General features: G+C 49.0%; 3 protein-coding genes across 4 annotated transcripts; 1 reads left to right on the forward strand and 2 right to left on the reverse strand.

Annotated features, from left to right (window-relative positions):
* The first annotated feature begins 2,327 nt into the window (after positions 1-2,327).
* Positions 2,328-3,107, forward strand: LOC120712654 (vegetative cell wall protein gp1-like). The gene has a single exon (XM_039998496.1). It carries the CDS (start codon positions 2,412-2,414, stop codon positions 2,898-2,900), a length of 489 nt encoding a protein of 162 aa, XP_039854430.1. The 5' UTR covers positions 2,328-2,411; the 3' UTR covers positions 2,901-3,107.
* A 150-nt stretch (positions 3,108-3,257) lies between these two features.
* LOC120712653 (IMPACT family member in pol 5'region-like) lies at positions 3,258-6,519 on the reverse strand. 2 transcript variants are annotated; one of them, XM_039998494.1, is made up of 6 exons: positions 6,196-6,519; positions 5,811-5,852; positions 5,616-5,731; positions 5,381-5,486; positions 5,234-5,287; positions 3,258-3,788 (listed from the first exon to the last, which is right to left on the reverse strand). In XM_039998494.1, the coding sequence occupies exons 1-6, from the start codon at positions 6,484-6,486 to the stop codon at positions 3,639-3,641; spliced, it is 759 nt and encodes a 252-aa protein (XP_039854428.1). In that variant the 5' UTR covers positions 6,487-6,519; the 3' UTR covers positions 3,258-3,638. The 2 variants fall into 2 exon arrangements, with proteins under 2 accessions (XP_039854428.1, XP_039854427.1); XM_039998493.1 differs by having other exon boundaries at positions 3,384-3,794.
* A 349-nt stretch (positions 6,520-6,868) lies between these two features.
* LOC120712655 (ATP synthase subunit d, mitochondrial-like) lies at positions 6,869-9,671 on the reverse strand. The gene is made up of 5 exons (XM_039998497.1): positions 9,369-9,671; positions 8,242-8,323; positions 7,621-7,685; positions 7,390-7,476; positions 6,869-7,274 (listed from the first exon to the last, which is right to left on the reverse strand). The coding sequence occupies exons 1-5, from the start codon at positions 9,540-9,542 to the stop codon at positions 7,173-7,175; spliced, it is 510 nt and encodes a 169-aa protein (XP_039854431.1). The 5' UTR covers positions 9,543-9,671; the 3' UTR covers positions 6,869-7,172.
* Between the last annotated feature and the right edge of the window lie 9,334 nt (positions 9,672-19,005).

Raw genomic sequence — 19,005 nt, forward strand, 5'->3', positions numbered from 1 at the left:
CTCGTGTGAGCTAGACATATCCAAAAACATTTTTTTCACGCTTGGCAAAGCATCTAATCAAAAATAATACCTCGGTTCTTCTATATGGTACCGTTGATATTTTTATCAAACTTTGACTAATAATATTTATTCAATTGATTAGTTAAGTAAAGTAACCACTCGATCCATCATCAAAAGTACTTTACATTTAACCTATGAACTTATCAAATTGGATAAGGATTTATGGAAAAAGTAAATAAGTAGTCAAATGAACGAAAAAAATCAACAATAGCCAAAAGATAAGAAAAGGGAGAGAGGGGAAGAAAAGAGGGATGTGATCTGTCACTTACAAGCTGGGTCCACCTATCAGTCAGTCCACATCAGCATATTGGTCCACCTCAGAGGACCAGCGTGGTAAAACATGCAAAACTGCTTCAGCGGTGTTTTAAACGGTTTTGCAAAGATGAAGGGGTTAAAAATCCGGTTTTGTAGCTGAGGGGGTGATGTAGGCAACCCTCGATATGTTGGGGGGATTATATATATACACTTTTTCCGATCATTATTGACCTGTTGGTGTCCCTATGAAGTATGAATTAAAAGACAACATTTGAGGAGAAACTAGTGGAGAGTTGTGCAAGGATGGGTAGAGTACCTTACATTAAGGAATTTCAATGAGAAATAAGAAACCAGTTCAGCGCAAAACCCAAAGAAGGGAGAAGGGTAAATAGAAACCAATAGGAGAGGAGGGTTGGATGGGTATGATTCTCATCTAAATATGGTCAAACTTAGAATAATTTAACTTATAACAGACAAAAATGTATTACATTTTTTTTGCGAAAAAGGAATGTAACTTATATTAAGAAAGAGAGCACGGTACATTCCCTTCTTGCAGAAAGGTCCTTGAGTAACATGAGAATTACAACAAAGTCCTCCCCGCCGCTGTTCATCGTCTTCCTCAGCAGATCCTGCCGCCGATGCTTCACCAGGTCGAGAGCAACGCTCCTGGTCCTCAACCATCCGTCTTCACCTCTGGAAATCAGCGAGCAGACTCCAAACTTTGGAAAACTGCAAGCGATTCTCGATGAATGAATAGCAGTCGCCGGCTCCCCTGATTCTGCCCCTCTTCCGCCTGCTTCCACCTTCCCAGAGCACCAGGCCGGCACCCCAAAGCCAACGAATAGAACACCAGAAGCCACGCCAAAGAAGAAGAACCACACTCCTGAACAACTCACAGATCCGACGCCGGCACCGGAGTACACGCCAACGAAGGAGAGATAGATCTGGAGTACCTTATTCCACGAAGCCGACGTCATCTCCCCCAACGAATCGCCGGCGGGAACCCCTGACCTCACACGTCGTCTTGAGCACAAGACACCGGAACCGCCATGGAGGAAGCAAAACTCCTCCCCACCGGCGAAGCAAGAAGCCACGCCGAGAAGGAGAAAGAAGACCCAAATATGCGTGACGCCGGGGGAAGCACCGACCGAGCCGCCGCCGCCACCGGAGAAGCACAAATGGGGACCTAAACCTAGACGGGGACGCACCCACTGCCGGGAAAAGCAAGCTAGAAGACCTAGATCTACAGCTAAATTACATCCACCCGCCGAGGAGCCGGGCTCCCCTCTCATCTCCGGCGGCCCGAGGCCGTCGGAGGAGAGGGGGCCGGCGGATCGCCGGGGGAGAAGGAGAGCTCTCTCGAAATCGCCCTGGGAGCCCTGTAGCAAGGGGAAAATGTTCAAAAAAATGTATTACATTTCAGGACGGAGGGAGTATAATTAGGAATATAGCTTCCAAATGTACATGGCCTGATTTACAAGTTTTAAACATTCTTAAATTCGTCTGCAAGACTCATGCCATTTCTCCTTCGAAATGTTATTCCTCGATATATTCCATGGAACGGTTTCAACGTGTATGTTCCAAGTAATCTAAGTTCTGAATGTGACTCCACTGTAGTGCCAGTCGATGCTCCCGCATGGCAGTAGCCAAAGGTTGAACGTTAAATTTGCACGTCTCTTTACCCCAATAATAACTGGCGTGCAATGTGAACAGGTTCTCACTCAAAATTTTATATATCACATTTACAAATTTAAACGGTTCAACTAGAAGATGTCTACTGAATTTCTCACCGGCGAGCATGTCAAAAGTTCAGGGCAACAATCCAACAACTGGTCTGTCCATCAGTTCAACAACTGAGCAAGAAGTTCCCAACTCCCTGAACTACAACCCCCAAGCACATTGGTCGTTAAACCACCAAGCCCAGGTGCGTTTAGGAGCCGGGGCACAGGTCAACAACCAATGATACCATTTCTCTTGCTCACCTGACCACGTACTGCTATAAATAGTCCCAGCACCAGGAGCTTCACAAAATCACAGGAACCAAAGATCAAAACATTTAGCAGCCCCCGAGCAAGGAGAAACTTTCTGTGTGCACCATGGCTCGTTGTGGACCTAGTTGCAATCTTCTCGTCCTGCTCCTAGCCTTGACAGCCTTCAATGGCAGTTTCGCAGCTCGCCATCTTTTGGACACAGGAGCTGCGCCAGAGGCTGCACCGGCACAGCCATCCACACCAAAGGTTCCAACCACACTGCCCCCAGTGCCTTCCATACCAGCAGTTCCAACCACACTGCCTCCAATTCCTTCCATTCCAGCGGTTCCAAAGGTGGCAATGCCACCAATTCCATCCATTCCCATTCCAAAGGTCGCCCTGCCACCAGCAGCCTCTGGCACAATCCCATCTCTACCAAACCCTGCGATTCCAACCACCGTGCCAACCATTCCTGCAGTGCCAGTTACATTGCCACCAATGCCCTCGATCCCCACTACTGTGCCATCAATTCCAACAACAATCCCTACCATTCCCGGGCTTCAGGTGCCACAGATTCCATTCGCCGCCCCACCCCCACAAACCGCCAGCCCTTGAAGTTTATGGTAGCAGGAGACTTCTATTTATTACTGTTAGTCAGGAATTTGATTTGTCATATCTGGTCACTATCAGTGTATTTGTCATGTTTGTTCTGCTATTTGGATGATACTGGCTAGCATTTTGTGTGATTGTGAATGCAGCCAGTCGACTGTACTGAGTATTGTACCATGTCTTCTGTTAATAAAGTATTACTTGTTTTTTAAATTGCTAAGCAAGGTAAACATTTGGCATATGACTTCAAGTGGCTCAGATATAAAGTGTTTGAGCAAACCCTCGAAGCAGTAGAGCATGCTGATAGTACAGAAAAAATTCTGATTACCATGACACTAAGACTAGAACATGGAAAGGGAAAACTGGAAGACAATATATAGCCCATCTTGATAACACAATCAACTAAAAGAATCACCAATTCTCTAACAATCACGAAAATGTTAAATCTATTAACATTGTGAAATTCAAAAGATAGAAGACTATACAGTGTAAACTGGGGCAATTCAATAGGGTCTAGCTGTTAGCTCAAACAAGATGCCAAATATTTCTGATGCCTACAAGCTGGGTGAAACATAAGCCATGAAGATTCCATAACAAGGTAAATTAGAATGAAAGCAGGAGGGAATGAAAAGCTGGATTGCAAGTGCAGAGGATTTGAGTGTCTCCATACTTACACTCAATTAGCAGAAGCTGTACCAGTTGTTACAGTGCAACTGAAAAATAATCCTTATTCCTGCCTACCATTTATAGAAACAGTTCTATTTTCCTGCTGCAAGCTGAATTCACTGCATTTCCAAGATCCTCAACTTTTTCATATCCCACTTTGAACATGACCATAACAGTACCATCTTTACCAGTGTCATAGTCTTGTTTAATATCTTCAGCTTGATAATGCTGCAGCTGTTTGAAGATTCAATTCAGTCATAGAAATCAAAGAAGTCATAAGCATGTCAAATGAATAATTAAACAGATGACCATATGCCAACAGGCAGCAGAACTTGTGTGCGTGCGTGCGTGTGCATGTGCATGCGTGTGTGAAAAACATCTACCTCAGGAGATTGACATTAGCTCTAGCAACCTAAAATTTAGATCACATGACAATGGGTTCAGTAAGCTTTGCTGAAATTTGCTTGGTAACCAGTCTTTTTCAACCTGTTTTTACTTTACAGTCCAGAAATCACTATTTTTTTTCTCAAACGCGCAGGAGAGCTGCGCATCAATATATTAAGAAGAAAAAAGGGGAAAAGAACCCCAGGGTGTTACAGAGTTAAGGGCCTGCAACCCGCCCTTTTACAAATAGATGTTTGTCCAGAAATCACTATCACCCCCAATGGGGCACATATCAATCCAGTATCAACTTTCAGAACCTTGGATGCTTAAGCATACATGCTAAGCATTAGCAAAGTAAGAAAATTGAAATCATTTCAAACAATTTGGAGCTAGGATGTCAGTTTGGTATCATAATCGATGGTGTTTCATACTTTCATTATGTCAAAATACAAATAACTCTGTCAATTGATTTATTAGTAAACAAAGAGTAAAATTTCATTCAGTTGTAGATCGGGCCAACTGAGCCTGATTGTAAATAGACAATCAGGAGTTCAACTCTGCTCAGCTGGCACAACCCTACAGAGATGTTCTAAATCATGGTTCAAATACTAACAGTAAACATTAATGAAATAACATGACCAAAGAGGAAAAACTTAGCTAGGCATTCTAATATTAAGCAGTTGAGAGATGGCTAGTAGTTTCCCATGCACCAGCCATGGCTAACTGGTTCTGAGTTCAGAATTTAGAGACAATGCTTCAACTATCAGTTCAAAGAAGTTGTAGCATTTGTACTGGCATCCCAAAATAGTGTACCGAACAATAGCATCAGTGTATCAGCATAACAATTTCTAAGAAACAAGTTATAGTGAGTGTATATCAACGGTTTAAAAATGTTTTATATTAACCAAATGTATTGGTCATAGGATATTATAGCTCACCGCAAGATATACTCATATACAAAATATCACAGCGCATGTCAATTACTGGGGTCCCAAAGTAGTGTACCAAAAAAAAAACATCAGCTCAACAATTTTTAAGAAACAAGATATAGCAATTATATATTGATTGCTTAAACTAGTTTAACAAAAAAGAAGCATACTATATATTTAAGCAAACTACTGGTCATAGGAAACCTTCTACTCCTAGCTTGCTGCAAGAGGTAGATTATTAAAGATAATTTCTTAGCATCACTAGTCTGACACCACAAATGCACTTTGACATGCTCACAACAGTTATAGACTAAGCTTCAATCAAGGGTATGAAAAGTGTAGCAAGATAATTAAAATTACCTGATGATAGACAGTGCCCAACAGATCAAATGGTACCTCCATACCCACCCGGGCCTGGAATGTAAATACATACCATGTAAGAACTATACCTGACATGTAACAAGCAACAAGAATAACAAATATGCTAAATAATTAAACATCGCTCACCTTTGGCTTCACAAGGCAAGTAGGAGCATCTTTAAGGCATTCAGAAGCAACCCCACCATAAGCTCTCACCAGCCCACCAGTTCCCAATTTTATGCCTCCAAAATATCTGTTCATGATGTTTAAAACATAAAAAGTAAAGGATAATCACATGGAAAGTGTATTCTATCAAACCCAATTGGGTAAATCATGATTGAAGAACATATGAATGGAGTGTTTTACTTGACCAAATGATTACCTAATCACAACCACCATGACCATATCAATGCCGGAGGAAATGACGGCAGAGTAAATTGGCTTCCCAGCAGTGCTAGAAGGCTCTCCATCATCGTTGTAACGGAATTGCTCTCCCAGCTAAACACAAATTCGCACAAGATTGGTTCACTGCTGAACAGACATACATGAATAGCAAGCTTTAGATAGGACTACAAACCTTGTATGCCCAGCAATTATGGGTAGCTTTTGGATCCTTGACCTATCACAATTCACACAGAACCAAGTGGATCCAGTTAACAGAGTTACGGATCACAGAAATATATAGTTAGGTACTTTTTAGCACGGATAAGTTTGCTGTGCAGATTGGTGGAAATACTGGTTGGGAGTTGCACGAATGAATTCCTCGATGCAGCATTTCTAGACAGATAATTTGAATTGCTCCATCTCCCCATTATTTATCAGCTAGGGAAAAGCAAATGGCGCACCGGAATTACAGCGAAATTGCAACGCTAACTATAAGATGAGGCACAGATTCAGCTGCAGCAGGACATGTGGGATTATGACCTCGCTAGAAGATAAACGCCGGAGGGAGGGAGGAGCACCTCGTCGAGGAAGGCCATGGCGGCGCGCTCGTTGGGGACGGGAGCGGCGATGGCGATGAACTTGCTGCGCTTGATCTCGCGCTCGCAGCTCACGCGCCCCACGAGCGTCGTGTACGGGGAGGGGGCCGCGGATGACGAGGATGGGGACGCCATGGCCCGGGTGGGCGCGGGGGAGGGGGAGGCGCTGGCGCTCGCGCAGAAGAAACAATGCCGGACTGTGGCGGCGGCGTCTGGCTGGGAGAAGAGCAGGGGAAGGGAGCGGAGGCGTGGGGATGCGCGCACCGCCGCCATGTCGCGGGGGCGCGTGGCCTGGTGGAAACCGTCAATGACAGGTAGGGTCAGACTTTTCTGAACACTGATCTTTACGGCCCTATCATTTTTAATTTTCATCAAGTATGAAGGAATACATAGAAGTACTAGTTACAATACATTCATTTACTAAAATACAGATTTTTCTCTGACAAATAACTAGTACATGAATATTTTGCATTCGCAAGCATTTTACATTTGAGACTAATATATCCCTTACGTTTCCAAGTGGTACGTGCCCAAGATGACACCCGAAGCCTGGCCACTGGCGTTAGGCAGCATCAGTGTTACACCTTGCACCGAACAGCATTCGAGCACTCGGAATATTAAGATAATACGTCAGTTAAGGCCAGTGGAGAAACAAAGTGCATAATTGAGAACCCTCTTATTCAAGTAGAAAAAAAAGGAGCTAAGGACATAACATAATCTTTATAAGACAACCGACAGTCCTCAAGAAAATGATGAAGGTCAAACAAAATGTGTTTAGATGGAATTTCAAGAAAGCTTGACACAGTCGATTCTGTAGGTATTCCACCAAGCCCCATGCACATGTCACGGAAACCACCAGATTTGAGATGGTTGATTTCCCCTATACATATCGGGGCACGGAAAAATTATTGGTTCTTCACAGACAAGGAAATGGACAGATAAGAGTTCTGTTCTGCTCTTCAATATCCCCAGTAGTCATTACGGATTTCATCATCAAACTTCTGCTTGACTTCAGGGTGCTTCTCAAAGTATTCATCCGCTGTCATGGTGCTGATCTTTTTCTGCGCACACAAACAAGTTATTGAAATGAATGGACATGTCATCTTAAAAATGATAAAGAATAGTCAAAGTTCTGGGAAAATATCTTATATGAGTAGCACTAAAGAATGTCCCCACCTTCATTTCCCTGAGTTCAGCAATTTCCTTCTCTAACCTTTCTGACTCCTTCAGAGATGCTTTCTCAGCCTCCTTCAGTTCAACAACCTACAGACAGCATACATATAAGGGTAACAAAAGCACATCAGCGTATGTGGTAGGACAGCTCAAGACACAACAAACAGAAAAAAGAAAAAAAGCATAAGGCAATAAACTTGAAAGGACAATAGTGTGAGAGGAGTGGCTGCTGACCAGAGCGTCAAACTTTGGCTTGTACTCGGGAGTGACGGTGTCAACGTACTTGGGGATCTCGATGCCTGCATTTATTTCAAGATTACTATCTCAGTGAGTGAGGTATATAATGAACCAAAAGGATATCTGTTCAGCCAGCAATCACCCAGAGAAGTATTTCAATAATGCAGGAGTACTTCACAGCATCAGTTTCAACAAAACTAGGTAGAAAAAGGTCCACTGTAAGTGAAAAAAAAAACAATATGATACATAGTGTTACATGTCCATAGCTTGCAGCAAAGACATGCTAACATACTGCAACACAAGTATTCAATAGCAACACTAATCGAAGGAAATACAATGAATTTATCCTTCAAAGCATACTTTATAATTTATACACAGTGGAACAATTGTTCTGATTAACAGAAGGAACTGAAAACAGAAACACATTGGCGGATTGATTTGTAAGTTTCAAAGGTTTATAAAGTATTCATGAAGATAAACCCATGCCCAGTAACTAGAATGAAGCTCGAAAAATCAACAGAGCAAGACAGTTGCTTAATAATATCCTCAATGTTACCAAGAAAATACTCCTTTCAGATTTCTAAAAATGAACTTAGTTCTGCAATAAAGGGTACTTACTGTCATAAGCCTCTTTGTACATATCGACCACTTTAGATCCAATTCCTTTTCTGTAGTACTCCCAATCAATCGGTTGGGGTTCCTGCAACAGCAAAACACATACACAACTTAGAAAACACATTGATCTAGGATTAAGTAACATCTGAGGAATATGCAGTATTACAAGTTCATGGGACAATCAGGTCTCGGCTGTCTTAATACTTCAGGAACTTGCAACATAATGTAGCAATAGAACATGAGGTAAGCATCCAACATGACAGAAAAGGGCTCTGTTTTCAAGGCATCGCCTAGGCGTCAAGGCGGTGGCGGCTCGCCTTGCTTAAGGTCTCGCCTTAGCCCGCCTTAGCCCGCCTAGGCGATAAGGCGGTGGTGGATCGCCTCGCCTCGCCTTACCGCTTTAAAAACATAGGAAAAGGGTCATTAAATTCCCCCATACTGATCCTATTTCAGAGGAGGCTAGCTGCCTACCAAGGGAGATGTAATTGCAGTTTGAATAATAAATCCTACAACTTTCAAGTATACAACAGATATTTTTGGCCAAGCAATGCTTGGTTCTCATATGAAGCCAAAAATGACCTCATCTATCAATGCAAGAGATATTTACTCTTAAACCTAAGTATTTAAATGTAATGCCTCCATATTCTCTCATCAGGAACAGAACGAAACATTCTCATAACAAGAGAAAGACATGGAGGGCCTGAATACGATTTGGAGGTTGACTTGATACCAGCTCCTGTTTTCATTACGATCGATCCTAAAACTAAACTAACAATGGTCACTAAGTGAAATGTAGCATATCAGTGACTCAATTTCGAATAGCAACCTATCAGGGGGCTGTCCCAATTCGTACGAATAGAATAATATACCTAACCAAGATACATCAATAAGAGATCGCTGGCGCTCACACAAAAAATTGTCAACATGCATAAAAACGCCCCCGCATTAAGAAATCTCCGAAGAATCGGATCGCCTCCACTAGACACACTACCCACCGCGCGACGCAGTCTCTACATCGAGTACTGAAACGGATCGGATCCAATCAGGGTAAGGAAAGATGGCGCCAGATCTGGAAACCCTAGGGCAGATCAGCCGCGGGGAGGGCGGGACGAGAGAGCGGGATCTGGCACCTGGGAGAACTTGGTCTGGAGCTGGTGGTTGACGTCCTCGAAGGTGCGGCGGAGGGTGGCGAACTCCTTGCGCGCCTCCTCGGAGACGAGCATCTTGGCCATGCCGTCCCAGTCGATCGCCTTGCCGGCCTTCACCGCCACATCTGCCACCTTCTTCGCGCCGCTGCCGCTCATCTTCGCCGGCCCCGCCGCTGCCTCCTCCCTTCCGCCGGTGGCTCCCCTCTCCCGCTGCCGCCGCCGCGCTGCGCTCCGACCGCACGAGGAAATGGGTATGGTGGTGGTTCTCGCGTAGTTGGGCAGAGTCGCAGGCGGCGGAGTATTTGGTGGGTTCAAACGGGCCGCGAAGAACCACATCTTTGTTGGGCTTCAACAGGGCCGTGTGCCCGTGCATCTTAGTAGGCTTGTTGAGCCCTCCAAAAAAAAATTTAGGCTGGTTGGGCTGAATACCACGGCAAGCCCATTTTTTGCATTTTCGGCGAGGGAGGACTAAAGCCCGTATTGGTGCTTTAACTGTAGCCCACTGTTTGGCACTAAAAGCAAGCGAGCAGCTTCATCTCCAACAGAAAGAAAAATTCTTCCATCAATCATCAAAAAAAAAGAAAAGAAAGGAAAATTCGCAGAAAGAACCGATCCGGGCAGCAGGGTTGAGCCGCGCGCATCAAGCAAAGGAGGGAGGTACCGGGGCCAGGGCGGCGCAAGTACACAGGAAGCAGTGCTTGGAAAGCAGCGAAAGCAGGCAGCCGAGAGCGTCGTCCCATCGAGGAAAGCAGCGAAAGCACGCTCTACTGCAGCGGCAGTGCGGCACAGCAAACGTATCTGCGGCATCCGCATCGCGATCCGGCGATCCGGCCCGGCGGCCGGACCGGACCCCAGGGCGCGCCTCCACCCGCTGCCGGCCTCGGATCTTCCGTCCCCGCGCCGCGCGTGTGGCGCCGGTCGACAATCACACGCGCCGGCGCCACGGCGGCACACGCTGCTGCAACGTTGGAGTGCGGTGGCGCGCGCAGAGCTGCCGCGCCCAGAGAGGAGGAGCTGGGGTTGGGTAGCACATGGCGGGGGCAGGCCGTTCAGCATGCCACAGTTGACAGTTGCCGGCCGACGCGTGCGCGCCGTCCCGCTGCGCCACGGCTGGCTAGCGATCGATCGATCCCAGGCGTGGGCCTGAAGTTTCCAGTCGAGTGAAGCCGGGAAGCGCGATGCTGAGTTTAAGGTTCACGCTAACTACAACAACTTATGATCGATTTTTTTCTTCTCTTTCCCCGCGCCTTTCCCCTTCCTTTCCTCCCCATTCTCTCACGACGGAGACCCGTTGCTGCCGCCGCCGCCGCCACGCCTCCCCACTGCCGCCTCCCCGCCGCCGCCGCCGCCGCTCCCCTTCCTCCCTTGAAGCCGCGCTCCCTTCCCTGCCCTGAGCCGGCACCCTTTCCTCCCTGAAGCCGCCGCGCCTCCCCCGCGGCCGCCGCCGCACGCCGTCGCCGGACCACCTTCATGGGACGCCGTGCGCTCCCCCATCGGCGGCGCCGCTGGATCCGCCTCCCTCGGCCGCCGCGTGCTCCCCCGTCGCCCGCCGCCGCGCGATCCCGCCTCCCCTGGGCCGCCGCGCGCTCGCCCGCCGCGCGCCGTGGATCCGCCTCCCTGGGCCGCCGCCGCCCGGATCCGCCTTCCTGGGTTGTGGGCGGTGGCCAGGCGGCGGGAAGGCGCGGCGGGGAGGTCCGCCGCCGATCCGGTAGGGTTTTTTTCTTCTTTTTTTTCCCTTTTTTTAAATTCAAAAAAATTTTATGTAAATTTTTTCTGTTGAAATTTTTTTAATTTGCTCGTACAATTTTTCTCTCTTGAAGGTTCCCTATTTCCTATTTTTTTTCAAAAAATTTCTGCTCTCCAATTTTTTTCTCAAAATATTCTCTCTAAAATTTTTCTCGTCAAAATTTTCTGTTTTTTTATCAATTTTTTTTTGAAATCAGAAAACGACAAAAAACTTACTAAAATAGAAAAAAAACGAACGGTCGGAAAATCGACCGTACGGAACTCCTCCGTACGGTTGACCGTAAATTAGCGGTTCCCGCCGGGAAGCCCGAGTTTGCTTTGGTCATGTTTAGTTCAAAAAAAATCATATAGTACCCGTTATATTTAAAAAATCTTCCGATATATGCATGGAGCATTAAATATATTTAAATAAAATAACTTATTATACAATTTAATTGTAAATGACAAAATAAATTTTTTAAATATAATTAATCTATAAATTGAACATTAATTTTCAAATAATGATAAAAATATTACGTACCAAACTCAAAAAAATTCGCGAACTTAAACAAAAACTTTGTGCTCGCCCAAGGTGCAATGGGTGAAGGGGGTCGGGGCTCCTTCCCGGAACCCAGGTTCATGCACCTATCCTGCTGTCGCGTGCCATGCATGCCATGCCATGGCCGCCTGTCCTATCGGCTATCCCGATATCCGCACATATCTGGCGCGGAGTTGGGCGGGGACGGCAGGGCTGTCGCATCGGCACAGACGCACAGTGAATGTAATGTTCCTAGCAAGTACTCGCAGCAGCCGCAACTTGCTCAGGCAGTCTAGCGTCCAAACCACGTGGATGAGTAAAAGATAACAGGCCAGTTAATAGCTTTAGAGCAGGTACAATGATGGGCGAATCGCCTGCCATGTCAACTACGAGGACGACGTGGAGGGGAGAGAATGCCGCGCTTGTCGCTGCTGCAGATGCCGAGCTGAACGCAGAAACCAAAACTCCCCATTTATGATGCTGGGTCCCACCATGCTTTTGCCGCACCAATTCCGAGCTCATCTCCTGATCGGTGGTCCCGTATAATAAAATAATATATATTAAAGAAATGTGAATAGACTAGTTATTGTATGCGTTGGGCGGTAAGCTTGTTTCTTACTGACTTGGCTTGGCTATAAGCCAAGTGTTATTGGCCTTGCTCTTATCATACTCATCCAGTTAACAGCTAACAGGACATGGCTCTAGCTTCTACCTCTAGCTAGCAATGCGGTTACCACACACGCAACCGTGGAAACTTAACACAAATAGATACTCTTTCAACATATTATACGTCGTGGTATGCAAACACACAGTCGGGTAGCGTAGTGCACCCGCCTAAACTCAGAGAGTGAGTACTCGGGGGTTAGCTAGGATTAGCCCAATCTCGGTGGAAGAACGCGATGAACACGGCAGGTTTAGAGTGGTTCGGGCCGCCAGAGCGTAATACCCTACGTCCACTGTGTGTTGTATTGCTTGCGCTCTCAAGAGGTTGAGAGCAGGGTTGTTCGGAGTGGAAACCGAGCTTGTGTTGTGAGAGTCTTGGCGTGTCTGAAGTGTGCAGCGAGCGCCTCCCTTTTATATCTCAAGGGAGGCGTGTACATGGCCGTTGAGTCCCCGACAAGTGGGCACAATGATGTAGTATAAATTGACATACTGTACAGACATTATGGCATTGCAGGCGACGGAGATCTCATTCTCGGATTTCCTTGCTCTGCCCGTGGGAATCTTCCGTCCGGCATAGCCATGCCCTGTCTTGTCGAAACGGCCCCGCCCCGGCGGTATGTTGGTTCTACGCGCGTGGGAGGTCCAGACAGACGCGGGGAGGTCTCGGACCCCTATGGGGGGGTCCGAGCCCTCGGCTGTTGGCGCGGAGCTTCCCCTCCCCAGGGACATGTGGCGTCACCGGACCCGTCCCAGAGCGGGGAGCGGGTCCGGGGCCGTTGGCCCGGTGAGGTAAGAGCCTGACCCGTGGGGCCCGGCTGCTCCGCCCCTTATGGCGTAGTTACTGATGACTACGCGAGTCCTACCTTACTGCAGTAGGAGTGGGTATCCCTGCTACAGGGTACCGACAGTGGCCCCTGGGCCCATCTCGGGAGAGGCGACGAACCCGCAGGTGGGGCCACTACTGTGATTTGGCTCTGCATAACTTTAAGCCTCTAGCGTTAGACTATGCACACTGCAGGAGTCTTGTCCGGCTTTGACCATCCATCAGGTTTTTCGCTGCCTCGTCACATCGCAATAGCTTACTGACTCGTGGCCCCCACATACAGTGGTACACCTAGTCACGCGAGCGACCCTCGGCATTGTTGTGGCCGGGGTAAATGGAATTTTTACCACCAGCGCAGTTCCCGAAAAGCCTGGTCATGCCAGCGCTTTGTGCGCGCACGTCAGCTCAGCTTCCGCCTCGTTTGGCGCGCGGGCGACAGTTCAGATCCCGCTTTTTCACACCTTTGTTTGTTACCCGCCCTCCCTGACAGGCGGGCCTGGGCCCTGTAACGTCCCGAAAACTCACCAAATTAAATCGTGCGCTAAATTTGCTTCTCGTCGCCGAGCTCGATCCCTCCTTAAAACCCTAACCCCAGTTTTCCGGGAACCTCCCTGTTCCGATCTCCCGATTCCCGAAAAACTTGTCCCGACACCCGTATCCAGCACTCTGTTTTCCCCCTCGACCCGCGCGTCGCGCTCACGCGCGCCCAGGCGTCGCGCGTGGCCGACCGGGCGCCGCGATCACGGCGCGAATCCCGCCCTTCCTCTCTCTCCATTTCCATCTCCCCTCCTTTTTCTTTTTCTCTCTTTCTTTTCTTTTTCCATTTTCTTTTTCTCCTTTCTTTTCTTTTCTCTTTCCTTCCCTCTCCCTCTCTCTCTCTTCTCCTACCCCGCGCGCTCGGCCCCTCCTCCCTCTCTGCTCTGCCCCGCTCCCGAGTGCCGCCCGCTCGGCCCTCCTTCCCCTTCTCCTCCGCGCGTGCGCCCCGGGCCCCTGCACCGAGCGCCCCGCGTTCCCCCTCGCCCACCCGCGCAGCAGCAGCAGCTCGCCGCCGCCGTGTGCACGCGCCGCACGCACGCGTGCGTGCACACGCTAGCCACGCCGCGACGCCAGCCGCGCGGCAGTGCCACACCGTCGCCTGGGCACCCCTCTGCTCCACTCGGCCGTGCAACCCGCCTGCCCAGCCCGTGCGCGCGCCCACACCACGCCACGGCCGCCTGGCCGCACCCGAGCGCACAGCACCCCGCTCGCCTCTGCCCACGACGCGTCACGTCGTCGGCCGCAGCACTGTCCCGCACGCGCACGCTGTCGCCCCGGCGCACAGCGCCGGCGACCACGGCACAGTGCCGCCTGCGGCGGTCGCCACCTCGCGTCACCTCGCCGTCCACTGGCGCCATTGACGAAGCACAGCGCTGCCCGTCGAGCCGTCACTTCACCAACACGCATCCCGCCTCAACCCACTGTTGACTCCCGCACAGAGCTTCGCCGCCCCCACACGCCGCTCAGAGCTGCCTCGCCGGCCGTCGCCCCGCTCTCACCCCTCCACCGCCTTGGCCGCCTATAAAAGGGGCCGCGGAGCATCCCCGAGTACCACATCCACCACCCAGAACCACCGCCGCCGCTGGCCACCGTGGCCAGGCCGCCGCACGCCACCTCCGCCCGAGGTGAGGCAGGGGATCATTTCACCGCAACCCCCTCTCTCTTTCCCCCTCGATCCCAGCCGCCGCCAAGCCCCGACGCCGCCGAATCGTCGGCGCCAGGCGCCGCCTCCACCCTCCCCTGTTCTGGTCGCGAGAAGGGGGAAGAAGAAGGGACGATTATGCCCAGAACCCCCTCCCCTTTCTCCTATTTCCTTAAGAACCCCTCCACCTCTTGATACTTTTGCAATTAAACCCCCCCTTTTGTTATATTCCCAAAACAAACCCCCCACCATATAAACTTAATTACAAATAAAACCCTGACTCTTTTAGATTAACTCAAGAAACTTCTAAAATGCAAACCAAGCCCCTGCCTTCTTAAACTTAATTACAATTAGGTCCCTGGACCCCTGTTTAGGCCCTAAACACCCTTTTGACCTATCATTTCATGCGCCTAACAACCTCAGATCTACCCAAAACTTGACCACGTCTCTCTTAATATAGTTTTGACCATGCCATTAGAAGCACACCCATAAATATCACTCCATACCCTATATTTTATGTGTCCCCGTTTCGAGCTCGACGACAAATCTTTATTTTCTGTGTGTTGATTGTGTGCTTGTTGTGTACGCTGTAGACCACGGAGTGAACGAAGGAGAACCCGTCAGCGAGCCGTACTGTGAGCAGGAGAACAAGGACCAGTTCCGCGACCCCGAGCCCGAAGGACAGGACCTCCCCGAAGGCTACGAAGACGGCAAGTTCAATCCCATCCTTTGATGCATGTTTCTGTCCTAGTTTTTATAAATACAACCCAATGGCCTGCTTTATAAAACTGCATATGTTTTTGCTTGCATGAAAACATGGTTGGATAGCCACCCCTTGATTTGTGATGACCATTCCTTGACCACCTAGATTAATGTCTGATTTTGCTTGGACGTTAATCGATATTAGAACGCTTAGGACTTCACTCATAATATAATTTATTTGATAAAGAAAATGTGTGCAGTGTGGGAAGGGATAAAATGTGGATTTTCGAAAGATGAGTATGGACGGGATAGACGGCATTTCTATGTGAATTGCCGATTGGTGTGCTTATGCCTGTGTGGCAGGGCGAAGAAGGGAGATATCCATCTTGTCGTGTCTAAGGACCGAGTTGGTGTGTCATCTCACCTAACTCCACTATCGTGCAAACCACTCGACCGTTGAATGGGCAACTGGCGTAGCATAAATCCCACTAGTTGGTGTGATAGCCATCAGGAGAGCTGAGAGCAACGGGTGACTAAGGAAAAGGGATAAGCCCCGAGTGACTTATGCCCGGTTATACCTAAGTGAACGGTCGATGACCCCTTGGTGCATCCCGTGATGGCTAGTCAGGCTTAGCTATGGTGGGTAATGGCTATGTTGGGATCTACACCGACACGACGGTGTTCGAGTTGTGGTATCCTACTTGTGGGTAAAGTTGCACACCTCTGCAGAGTTAAGAATCTATTCGAATAGTCCGTGCCCACGGTATTGGGCGAGTTACGGTGTGGTCACATAACTAGTGTTTCTTTGGGATGGGCTGTTGTGAGTTGTTTTGGAATTGTGTCCGGCAGTTGTGCCGTGTGCTACGACGGACGGGGAGTCCGGTAGCAGTTTTAAAACCTGAACTCTGTGTCACTGCAAAAACTGATTTCTAAAAGGTTTTCCGTAAAATAAACCCCTGCATAAAATGTCGTTTTTCTGCAAATTAAACCGTAACCTTATCCTTGATTTACCTATGCATTTTATTCTGTTATAACCCCCTCCGTGGGTGTGGTTGGACTTGCTGAGTACGTTTGTACTCACCCCACTCTTACTTTTTACAGAAGAAGACCCAGACTTCGTACCAGACGACGCCGAGTAGGGTTATCGTTCTACACCCAACCTTGCCTGTGGAACCGGCCCTGTTGAGATGCCTCCGCTGTCGCAGTACTCAGAGCCCGTGATAGACCCCATGTGGTTTGCGGTCTGGTGTTACGTCGTAGCTTGGTTAATTATTATTATCATCTGTATCGAGTGTCCTCCAAGGTTTGTACGGTTTTGAACCTTCTGATGTAATAAATGTGGCATCAGCCTCCTGGGACTGGTGCTTTGTATCACATTTAAGTCTTCTCTTATGAGGGGACGTTTCAGGTGGTATCAGAGCCGTAGGTTGGCCGTAGGACGTGACCCTAGGAGCGAAACCCCATTTTAGGCCTTTCCACACTAGGTTTATTCCTTCCTTAATCCTTTCCTCACACAAACACTTACCCTTGGTTCTTGCCCTGTTCCAGATGGCTGACAATGGATGGATCGGCGGAATCTGTTTCGCAGAGCCCGGCCTTCCTAAGTTGTTGATACTCAGCCTGGAACGCATTGGAGTTGTGGACCCACCAGAGTTTCTCTACCGGGAATACGACTCCAAGGGCACTCTTCGGTGTGACCTGATGATCTTCATAGCAAGAAGCACCCGCTATCCTGATGTGGACCCTTGGTTCATCTCCACCACTGGATTCCGTTTCCCGGACACCTATCGAAAAGCCGCCCGTAAAGCCCTGCGACGTTTACGTGTGATCTACAAGCACCATCTTCAGAGGACTCCTATGGGATTTTTCCCGCCGACTGAAGGAAGAGGACGCACCTGGATCGCCCGGATGAGAGGACTCGGAAGGGAAGAAGAAGATCTAGAAGACACAGTCTCTCACCTATCTATCTATCTCACCGGCCTGGATGAGCTCTACCGCGAGCAAGCAGCACAACTGAAGCAACAAGTCCACAGAGCACAAAAGGCAACCCAGGAGCTGGATGAACAGCGAACAAGAACCGTACACGCCGAGTATTCCCTAGCCGCCCTCCAAGTCCAAATGGATGAAAAAGAGGCAGAACTGGAAGAGCAAAAGGCAAGAGCCACACGTGCCGAGAATTCACTAGCCGCTCTCCAAGCTCGGATGCAGAGGTACGAGGCTCGCTGGTGAATAGGTGGATGGATAGAGGAAGACGAAGAAGAAGAACCTGAAGAGGCTCAATGGGATGTAGACATCCAGACCGAAGAAGAAGAACCCATGGAAACCCATTGGGATGTTGGAACCCAAACTGAAGAAGAAGAACCTGAAGAAACCCATTGGGATAAAGGAACTCAGACCGAGGATGATATGATGGATCAGTATCTCCCACTGAAGAAGCGCCCCATCCGGAGTGAGGAAGAATCCCCATGATAGAAGTAGCACCCCAGCTTGGACCGTGTCCTAATAATCGTGTACCCATGAAGTTGTACCCCTCCATGTTGTAATAAATGTCATCTACCCCTTTTGTGTACCTCAAATATTTGTGCAAGTTTTTCACCCTATCCTTGTTTTCAGATGGCTGAGGAAGGATGGACCCAGGGCGACTGCCAAGCTGCACCTGGCTTCCCCAGCCTCTTGATCAACGCCCTGGAAAGCCTTGGCGTCATGGAACGCCCAAGGTACTACAGCAGAGAGTACGAGCATCATGGCACTCCCCGCTACAGGGTGATCCTAGTCATCGCCAGAAGTGACCGCTACCCCAACATCCAGTCATGGCGAGTGACCGCTACAGGGTTTAGGCATCAGGACACCTATCCCTTAGCCGTCAGGAAAGCACTTCGTTACCTGTGCCGGATTTTCGAAAGACACATCGCCCCCACACCAATGAGGTTCTTTCCACCAGCCATCAGAACTCCAGTTTGGGAAGCTCGAATGAGGAACCTGGAATGGCGCCGCCATGAAGAAGGCCTCCTGTACCAAGTGGCTACCTATCTAGCCTCCCTGGATCAACTCTTTGACGAGCAAGCCAACTTGCTGAGGGAACAGACCCATCGAGCCGAGCAAGCAGAGCTCGCGGTAAGACTGCAGCAGATCCGAGCAGTCCAAGCTGAGGCAAGAGCCGCAGCAGCGGTCAGTAGTGAAGCAGTTGCTCAGGAGAGCCTCAGGCAAGCCCGAGACCGGCGTGTGCTGGAATGGACCAGAAGTGGAACTCCAGTCCCGGCAATCGGAGAAGACCATGTTCTGCTCGGAACACCTGTCATAGGATGGAGATCACTCGTTGGAAACCTACAAGCCCCACCTGAGAACCCTGGAAGGTCGACTGCCGCCGCCGCAAGAGAAGCCACTACACAACCCCGAGAAAACGGAGATCTAGCGGACGACGGGCAAGGACCGCTCATTCCCCGAGAGGACGTGAGTTCCCTTCCGAGGGAGGAACCCACTCAAGCCGATG

This window comes from Panicum virgatum, chromosome 6K (assembly GCF_016808335.1).
Source record: "Panicum virgatum strain AP13 chromosome 6K, P.virgatum_v5, whole genome shotgun sequence".
Lineage (NCBI taxonomy): Eukaryota > Viridiplantae > Streptophyta > Magnoliopsida > Poales > Poaceae > Panicum > Panicum virgatum.

Coding starts and splice junctions, on each gene's coding strand:
- LOC120712653 (XM_039998493.1), bottom strand. CDS start 6,486: ATGGCGGCGGTGCGCGCATCCCCACGCCTCCGCTCCCTTCCCCTGCTC. Junction 5,853..6,195: donor CCATGGCCTTCCTCGACGAG/GTGCTCCTCCCT, acceptor GAATTGTGATAG/GTCAAGGATCCAAAAGCTAC. Junction 5,732..5,810: donor ATAATTGCTGGGCATACAAG/GTTTGTAGTCCT, acceptor ATTTGTGTTTAG/CTGGGAGAGCAATTCCGTTA.
- LOC120712655 (XM_039998497.1), bottom strand. CDS start 9,542: ATGAGCGGCAGCGGCGCGAAGAAGGTGGCAGATGTGGCGGTGAAGGCC. Junction 8,324..9,368: donor TCCAGACCAAGTTCTCCCAG/GTGCCAGATCCC, acceptor TTGCTGTTGCAG/GAACCCCAACCGATTGATTG. Junction 7,686..8,241: donor GTACAAAGAGGCTTATGACA/GTAAGTACCCTT, acceptor AAATAAATGCAG/GCATCGAGATCCCCAAGTAC.
- LOC120712654 (XM_039998496.1), top strand. CDS start 2,412: ATGGCTCGTTGTGGACCTAGTTGCAATCTTCTCGTCCTGCTCCTAGCC.